Source organism: Pollicipes pollicipes, unplaced genomic scaffold (genome assembly GCF_011947565.3).
Source record: "Pollicipes pollicipes isolate AB1234 unplaced genomic scaffold, Ppol_2.1 Scaffold_7262;HRSCAF=8765_pilon_pilon_pilon, whole genome shotgun sequence".
NCBI lineage: Eukaryota > Metazoa > Arthropoda > Thecostraca > Pollicipedomorpha > Pollicipedidae > Pollicipes > Pollicipes pollicipes.
In genome coordinates this window covers 15,170,299-15,179,983 of record NW_023597055.1, presented here as the reverse complement: position 1 = coordinate 15,179,983, position 9,685 = coordinate 15,170,299, and the positions used below count along the sequence as shown (strand labels likewise).

The 9,685-nt window shown below is 48.8% G+C and overlaps 1 protein-coding gene across 1 annotated transcript in view; it reads right to left on the bottom strand.

Moving 5' to 3' along the window:
* RhoGDI (rho GDP-dissociation inhibitor) overlaps positions 1-5,384 on the bottom strand; it is a 17,824-nt gene extending 12,440 nt beyond the window's left edge. Inside the window, exons 1-4 of the mRNA XM_037237789.1 lie at positions 5,297-5,384; positions 2,441-2,636; positions 1,624-1,733; positions 360-512 (exon numbers count right to left, since the gene is read on the bottom strand). Of these exons, the coding sequence (XP_037093684.1) occupies positions 360-512; positions 1,624-1,733; positions 2,441-2,585 (408 nt within the window). The 5' untranslated portion in view covers positions 2,586-2,636; positions 5,297-5,384. The remainder of the gene's footprint in view (positions 1-359; positions 513-1,623; positions 1,734-2,440; positions 2,637-5,296) is intronic.
* Between the last annotated feature and the right edge of the window lie 4,301 nt (positions 5,385-9,685).

Below are 9,685 nucleotides of genomic sequence, written 5' to 3'. Positions count from 1 at the left end.
CAGACGGACAAAACCGGGCAGAGTTCTCTTGGAACCGATCCGACCGTGGAGGCTCACGACAACAGATCGGAAGCAAGACGGACGGATCACAAGACTGACAGCGCGCCGCGCGATCAACAAACGCTGCAGCCGCCGCCGCTCAGCCACAGACGAAAGCTGGCGGCTGAAACATCGGGCCAATCATAAAAACAGCAAGTAAACCTCTGGCCCAGTGTTTTGCTAAGGCACCGTAAGCCTGCCGCGGCAACATAATACCTTCACGCGAGGGCAACACCCTACGCACGGCCTGCCCAGCTGAGCCCCCTCTCCCCCCCCCCCCCCCCCTCCAAACGCCGTCGCCCGGCCGGGTTCGTCCGGGCCGGGCGTCTTCTCTCGCCCCGACGCGGCGTCCACTGACCTTGGATGCCCTTGCGGTAGGTCTTCTGCGTGTAGCGCAGACCGGTGACGATATCTCGCTGCACGTGGAACTCGATCCGTAACCGGTACTGAATGCCCTCCTTGATGGTCACCGTCTGGCGGCGAGACAGGTGCGCTGAACGTCGCGGATATGGCGCACGTAAATTGATCGCCGACTTCCGTCGCCCGGGGCGTGTTATTGCCGAATGGTAAGCACCTTCGGCTGCCACGTGCGACGTCGGGGTTCGAAGCCCGTTGCACCATGGTTCCTGAGTGTCAATAACGCCTCTAACAGTCGCTGGCTCTCCATAACAGGGTGCGGGACGGTGCGTGTCGCGTTGCATTTTTTACAGATTTTCACGGCCGTCTTTCGACGACAATACTATGACTTCGGCCGAACACAGTGATGTTTCGATAATGCTTCGGCAGCGTTTTGGTCAACGCGACGCTCAGCTGGCGTAATTCTAGAAACACACCGTGGTTGGCGCTGTGGCGGCGGGGTGCATGCGATTCCAAGCTGCTGAGGGCAGGCATGGTTGGCGGCCATGCCGCATCCGAGACGAAACGACTACGCAACTATACACGCGAGTATTGCAATCAATATCAAACGAATACGTATCCTGCTGTCTGCAAACCGGACGATCATTAAACCAGACGATCACTACATAGGCGATCACTACGCCGGACGACCATTACATCAGACGACCACTAAACCAGCGAACGAACAGCTGCGATCGATCCACACCGAAGAGCCACATCAGCGGTGCGACTCTGGTCGCACTTTGGACTCCGACTCGCAGCTGATTCCGATCGATTCGACGCGCCGCACCGCGTGAGTCAGACACCACAGTCGATACCCTCCGGCCAATCATGACCCTCGCTTTCCCCCCCCCCCAACCCCTCCCTCCCGTCAGGCAACTGTGGGGATTAATGCCCCTCTGCTGCCGAATCGTTTAGCTGTGCTCTGACCAGACATTCTGCAGCGGCGCTCTGGTTTGTTGTTTCTGCTGCTCTGACCAGCTTCTCGTTAGCTGTGTGCTGACAGCTGATCTAGTGGAGTATCTGGCCCTGTGACTCCTCTTCCACACCGACTCCTTGAGCTGTGACCTGCTGTGCTCTGCCCCCCCCCCCCCTGCCATGCACCTGTCTGCTACCCCCTCCCTCCCTCCCCCCGTGATTTTCTGGTCCCCATACCACCTGCCATCCCGTTCCCTGCTGGGTTCTGACCTGCTGTTTCAGCACCTCCAGGTCACCACTCAGGTCCAGCACCACGTCTTCCCGGCCCTCCACCACCAGCGCCAGCCGACGCACAATCACCCGGCTGGGGTTGGACTCGTCTGAAACAGGGAAGGACCGGCGGCGTCAGAGCCGCAGCAGCCGGACGACGCAAGATCATCCGGCTCAGATTGGACTCGTCTGAAACGGGGAAGGACCGGCGGCGTCAGAGCCGCAGCAGCCGGGCGACATAAGATCATCCGGCTGAGATTGGACTCGTCTGAAACGGGGAAGGACCGGCGGCGTCAGAGCCGCAGCAGCCGGGCGACACAAGATCATCCGGCTGAGATTGGACTCGTCTGAAACGGGGAAGGACCGGCGGCGTCAGAGCCGCAGCAGCCGGGCGATGTAAGATCATTCAGCTCGGGATGGACTTGTCTGAAGCGGGGGAGGACTGCCAGCCGGACTGCCTGGCTGCTGCGCCAGAAGCCGCAGCAGCCAGGCGACGCAAGATCATCCGGCTTGTAATGGACTTGTCTGAAACAGGGCAGGGGCTGGAACTCCCAGCAACTTGCTCAGCCTGACCAATCTTCCGAGCTGACCCACACTTGAAATAAAAAAAAACAAGTGACACATTCATGGAGAAGTCGAGCCTTGGATCGGTGTTTGCGGATCGGTGTTTGTGATAATCTGACCCCTCCCTTGCTGCTTTGGCACTGGAGTTTTCTGGGAGCATGCTAACATCTCTTGTTAAGCGATCTTCAGGTCCTGCGCCCCCCCCCCCCAAACACACACACACACACCTTCCCTCTTCCTTTCAGACACTCACCGACAACGACGCCGCCAGCAGTGGCCTGACCGAGCAGCGTGGCCTTGTACTTCTGCAGGCTCTCGTCTTCCGTGTCCAGCGACAGCAGGTCGTTCAGGCTCTTCTCCGGCGGAGGAGCATAGCCCACGTCCTGTCTCGTCATCATGCTCGTGTTCGTCGGCGGACACCGGCGGCTGCGGCTCGTCAGACATGGCAGCTGTCGCAGTGGGGGAGTGAGTCAGATATGGCAGCTGCAGGAGGGAGGGAGGGGGGGGGGGGCAAGCCAAACATGGTGACTGTGACAGGGGAGAGAGTCTAATACAGTAGCTGCAGCTGGGAAAGGAATCAGACATGACAGCTGTGGCAGGGGTGAGATCAGACATGGCAGCTGTGGCAGCAGGCCAAGTTAGGTGGGTAGATGCAGCAAGGGAGGAATGTCAGACATTGCAGCCTGCAGGTGCTTGGGTGGAGAGTCAGACATGGCAGCCTGGGGATGGATGACACAGACATGGCAGCCTGGGGATGGAGGACACAGACATGGCAGCCTGGGGATGGAGGACACAGACATGGCAGCCTGGGGATGGAGAACATGGACATGGCTGCAATGGGGGGGGGGGGGGGGGGAGACAGATATGGCTGCTTGGGGGGAATGAGAGTCAGACATGGCACCATGGGGATGGAGGACACAGACATGGCTGCAATGGGGGACAGATATGGCTGCTTGGGGGAATGAGAGTCAGACATGTCAAGACAAGGTAAGGGATGGGCCCTGCTGGTAACAGCAGGGGTTTCCAGTGTTTTTGAATCCAAGGCATCTTGTGCTGATCATATGACCTTTTTACCACCAAATTCAAGGTGCATGCAGTATAACTTCTTCTAGGTGGGTATTTGAGCTTGACCAATGGTCAAAATAGGCTTAATTAAATGCACCAAGTATGCAAACAACTGCCTATTTTACCACTGAGGACCCACACCAGACATGGCAGCTCTATGGTGCAGCACCTGACATAGAGCATGACATAAACCAGTGGAGAAAGAGCACCAATGTTCAGAATAGCATTTTTGGCCCCTCAGTTCATAAGATCTTACCACCATGAACTACATATGCTTTGTTTTCTAGAATTCAAATATCCAGGCACATCAAGATAAGAGATTCATCATTTCAAATCACCAATGCAATGGGTACAGCAATGCAATGCAATGGGTACAAAAGATGGGCAATGGGTACAGCCCTGAAGAACTGGTTAGAAAACTGTGCTGTAGGTAGCTGAATCTTGAGCATGCTCAATGTGCCATTTTTCTTGAACTTGGGCTGTGTCATTTTACAATTTAGAGACCATTGAAAGACAACCTCACATTGGCTTACTTCCTGGTCCTGGCTGGATTTCAAATAAGCACAGCTTCTAAGGTTGAAGTCTACAATTAGCCTATCTCATACCTGGTGCATTTAGGCCTACAGTCAACCAATCTTGTAACTGAGGTCTACAGTTAACCAGTCCCATCAGTGATAAGTTGCAGGAGGCTGAGCTGCAAGGTAGAGAGGCTCAAATTTTACTACCTCGTCATGGTCTGACAGCTCAGGATTGCAGCAGTGTGGAGTCATGAGATATAATGAAATTGTTTTGATCTCATACAATCACTGATCTACCACACTCAATCTCATCTGTGTCAATCTCATTCCAGAAAGCCATTACTATGTTCAGATAATTTTATGATTTATCTTCTTTTCATTGCAATATTACAAAACAAATGCATGAACACTAATTACAATAGAATATTACCCTGCAAATTATGGTGGTCATAATAGGCAATTAATTGCCAAATCTAAATGCCTACTCTGAAGCCCAGGTGGAAGGGTTGCAATGGTACAACAGCTTTGCTTCTATCTTTACAGGTAGAGAGCAGATTTTCAACTCCCACAACACATATATGACATGAAAAAACATGAGGAGCAAAATATAAAAGTAAATCAGCTAAAAAATTATATTCTGATTAAGATGATTATCTAGGAATATGTAGCATTTATCTTTCCATAACTCCATTTTATGTGAAACAGAATATAACTGATGGCTTTCAAATGCTAGCATGACTAGAGATGACTCTCTTATACCTGATAAATAGCTTATGATCATGTGTAAATGAATATGCCTGCAACACACATGATGCTAATACTCTTTATGATTAACCTATAAATGTTAAATGTTAAGGTGACAGACTGACATCATTCATCACCAATATATAATTTATAATGAAATATGAAATAAAAGCCAACTATTTCATATTTCCAAGATAATGATTTGTTCATTTTCCATAATCTTCTTGTTGTTCATTGGTGTTTTCTGGCATGTAAACTGCAGTGGTCATTTTGTGCCCACTCCATTAGTTTCCTAACTCACATTTTCTTCACATCAACTGTCATATCATGTGAAAAATCCGTGAGCCTCATAAATGGGGAGGAAGCATGGGTGCACAAACAGTGCCATATTGAGATTCAGACATGCACAAATCATAACTGTCAGCCATTATCATGTCCACTGATTTCTGCCAGAATCAGGCAAGGGAGTCTTGAGTGGTGCAATGTATTTAAAGGAGGTCAAACAACGTCATACATTGTACATATACCTGCCTGAGAACAGCGAGAATACCACCCAGATGAAAACTACAATTGCTTGAATGAAACCTTTTCTCTAAGGACAACAAAACTCGTCTTAGGGCACACACGCTAACAAAAAATTGGGCGTGAACAATCGAAACATGGGCGCAATTAACGCCGCACAACCATGCGTCTGGTCTCTCGGCCTTCCCGAGCGGTAAGAAATGGCAGGTTCGTGTGTAAAATGTGAAAAAACGTAAATATAGAGCTACATTCGTCCTTACCTACTTCGTAGCGGGAAGATGACCACAGTACACGCAACCACAACGCCGCACCCAGAACACCGCGCGCGCCCCCACCCAAAACAGCTTTACGGCAGGCGGCGAGGTGCCAGATGACTTCCTACGATATCCCTAGTTTAGTGGAAATCATGCGCCAGTGAGCTAAATACCGCCAGTTTTTGGCAATTACGATCAAAATCCAAACCACCGGTCGGCGGAAGTAAAAAGACAAAAATTCAAGCTCTGATGATCCATGCCATTACATGTCACTTTAACGCGGTCATTCACATAAAAGGTACAGCCAAGCGAGAAGCATTTTAGTTCTCGCGGTCGCCAACGCGCTCAGATCAACCAAGACCCAAGCGTGCACGAAAAGCGGGATCATCAGCGAAATGCCATGAAGTAGCTGATCAGCGCTCGTGTTTGTCAGACGACAAGGCTTAATAATGATGGAAGCTGCATATGCCTCATTCATTTTGAGAAGATGCAGTCTTCGTTATCGCCATCGCACCGAGAAATTCAGCGGAATTTAATGACATGTCCAATCTGGAAACACAGGGAAACAGTCAACAAAATTCCCACCCGGCAGGCGTGTATGCTGGGTTGCCGACAGGGTGGGGCTCGTGAACTGCAGGCGAGGGCCCACCGACAAGTCACTTGAGGGTGGGACTGAGCAACAAGGCGCTCAGCTTTGGGGCCTTTTTGCCGTGCAGCGTTGCCCGTAGGATCAGTCTAAAACTTCACACCGCTGTTAGTGTGGCGCGCGGCATATCTATCCGCCGCGGGGCCACATGCTGTCTTTTCAATGTGCGAGTACGGTTTTTGTTTGTCACGCTAGGCCCGGGCGCTCGTTCCGGGCATACGCACTAAGACGATGAATAGGTGGCGGCCTTTTAAAAGCACCAACCTCGCCGGAGCAGAGGCACGTTCAAACGTTCAGACAGTACCGTAACACAGACAGTCGGCTGTCGGAGGGACATTGAGACGGACATGGTGGTGGGAGACCTTGTCTTGTCTTGGATTAGGACGCATAGCGTCCTGGGCTCGAGCGTCCGTTTTCAGTTGTCTTCATCGCGTCCCTTTTGTATTCAATTCAGATTTGCCCTGCAGCTTTTTTTTGGTATATTATGGAGACTAAGAATGGCAAAAAAAATGGAAGATTTGGCTACGGGATGGATACTCGTGCAAAGGATGTATTAGTACTCAGTAGTTAATACTATCTCGAGGTACATAATTAGGAGTCACTGTGTCTACATACAAGGAAACTACTCATTTATACCAACAGGCCTGATCCCCTCGATCACGTCGTTCGCTCCACACTCAAACAGTAACACAAGATCTCGCAACTTCAACGACACAGGACACGACATGAATCGCGGTGGAATGCATGTTTGTTTGACAACTGAGGTACTGCAGCAAAGCACGCATCACCTTGTGATAAATTACAGCAACTCATTCTGTCAGCACTCCGGCACAGAATGTGCTCATCATGCGTCGCAATTAAATATATACGTATTGCTACCCTGTCAATCAGTTCGCTTATATGCTTACGGTTCGCTCAGTCCGACAAGTTGGTCGCAGGTCCTTCATCGTTTTTCGCATCGCTACGGAGTCTTTCCTGTTGTGTTTTTTTTTTAAAGATTTAATCCGAACCCTTTGAATGGATGGACTTCCGGGATCAGAGCTCACGCCAAGCAGTGCCTGTTGTGTGAGCCATGACCCCTACCATCCGATCGCGCAATTCCACGTCAACGGCAGAATTTGGTGGCGAAAGCTTGACGTGCCGCAATGTTCGGCACGGTCCGCCCTGCCCTCTGACGTCAACTGACCTTTAGCGCGACCGCTGCCACCGGCCGCAGGCCATACCTGTCAAGGGCAAATAGCGAGTGCCCTAAAGCGTCTCGAACTCACCCCGCCACGGATGGGTGCACCGGAAGGCAGGCGCTCTAACCAACTGAGCCACCGGGACAGACAAATATTAATGAGCCACCGGGACGGACAAATGACAAATGACTGTTAATGCTAAACTACAAAGCAACATAAAGTTATAGCAAAATAATCAAGATAGAAGCCAGCTCACACATGTACATGATCATACACACAGACACACACACACGCACACACACATACACACACACACACACACACACACACAACACACACACAACAACACACACACACACACACACACAACCCACACACACACACCACACACACCACACACACACACACAGCACACACACACACACACACACAACCACACACACAAAACACAGACATCACACACACTACTCTCCTCTCGCACCACACACACACACACCACACACAAACACACACACACATAATAGAGAGATAGAGGTATAGAGAGAGGATAGAGAGAGAGAGAGATATATAGATAGAGAGAGGATAGAGATAGAGAGAGAGAGAAGAGAGAGAGAGAGAGAGAGATATAGAGAGATATAGTAGAGAGAAAGTCGAGAGATAGAGCGATAGATAGAGAGATAGAGATAGAGAGAGAGAGATATAGATAGAAGAGAGATAGATATAGACTATCATCAATCACTGTTTTTCATACCACCATTCACCATATTACCACTTCCTATGCTCACAAACCCGAGCGCAACATTTGTGACATCGCATGAACTTGAAATCATTATAAACAGCATGCACACCTACCATATTGCATGGCGAACGAAAGGAAACAAAAAGAAACCGCATACACTACACATTATAGACCACACTTTTATACAGCTTCAGGTTTGTCATACATGCTCACGCAGAAGCATCCCCTGCCACTATAGTTCTTGTAAAAGCTTGCAAGGCATAGCGATTTAACACTTCGTCAATACCGCCGGATAATCATTGCCGATTAGCGATTTCATACCATGGTGGCGTTTCTATATTTTGACAAATGTAACAATACGTCGTCGCTGACGCGCGAACAATGGGGCATTCCACTGACATACGTGTACTGTTTCGAGGGCATACGCAGTTCTCACAGGTAGTCTTGGTTGTCGGTCCATAAGAACGATGGGTGCATCTTGTATATCCTTGTCGTAGTTTGCATAGGATGATTTCTTCGCGCCGGTTGGTCCTCGTTGAGGAGTCCCATGTCCTATATTCTCCTTCACCGTTTTTCAGTGTTTATTGGTCGTCCCCTCTATGTTGAAATGATTTCTTCGGCGATGCAAATCGTAAATACTCACTGTATCCTCTTTGGGTTTCAAGTCCTTCGTTTAACAGACTGCCGCCAGATGGTATATAATGATTTTTTAGCGCTGACCAGCGACAAAATCAGTGCATATTACACATTTCGGGATCCCTTGCTTTTCACATATTTCATTGCTGAGATATAGCCACGGTTTCAGCACCAAACCGCCGAACATTTATGACCGTCCGTAAAAATATAAGTAAAGTCAGGATATCCATTCATAGTTAACACAAATCATGTTTGCATTTGACGTACATTCAGAACACCTTATTTTCATTCGTGAGTTCTCTGTTTCCCATTTGCGTGGATTTCAAGTGATATGGAACCTTTCTTTGTCTCATTTTCTTTTTTCCATTTTCACTGACCTTTTCGAGACTTCCTCTCACTGGTTGTCACTCAATGTTTGAAGAAATCGCAATGGATTCTCACTGCCTGATGTTTGATGTTTGATGTTTGATGTTGATGTTTGATGATGATGTTTCCTCCTCCACACATGTATGGACTGTTGGAGCTCATCCACGTTGAAAACGCGTTAATACCTCATTGTTGTCAGAAGAAAGTTGGCATTTCTTGTACCAGTTCATTTAAAAACGATTCCTAATATTGGTTGGTAGTTTCGTGGAAGCACATGTATTGAAAGAGTGTCTTCCCACATTTGTTACCGTCGTCAGGATCAGCAATAATAGCACCATCAATGTTTGAAAACAGCTAGCGGCCTTTGTGACCTCCCTTTTCCTCGTAAATCTGCGCATAATATCCCACAGCTGTTTGCACCGTATGGTGTCATTGAAAACGTGCAAAATTTCCCAAGATTCCTCTTGGGTTAGGAATAACCTGCCTGGCCTTTGCTTAAGCTTGTTTGTGTTCCATTAGGTGGACGGTCTGTCAACTCCATCTAATCAGTTAAATGCCCTTTTACTATTTCGAATAGCGTCTTGCATTCTTCGTTCCCAACAGGGCCATCTATATTTTGTTTCCCCCGTTTTTCTGATGAATGGTTTCCTTTGCCACTCTGATTCAAGTCTCATCATAGAGTCGCAGGTTGTCGATACCAGCCGTTTCATCACTCAAATCGCATATCACATTTGTCGTAATTCTGTACATTTTGCTTTGTTCACATTCCACCCATGCAATGTGGGCGGGTTAAGTTCCGTTGTTTGAATCCATTTCGAATGTAATGT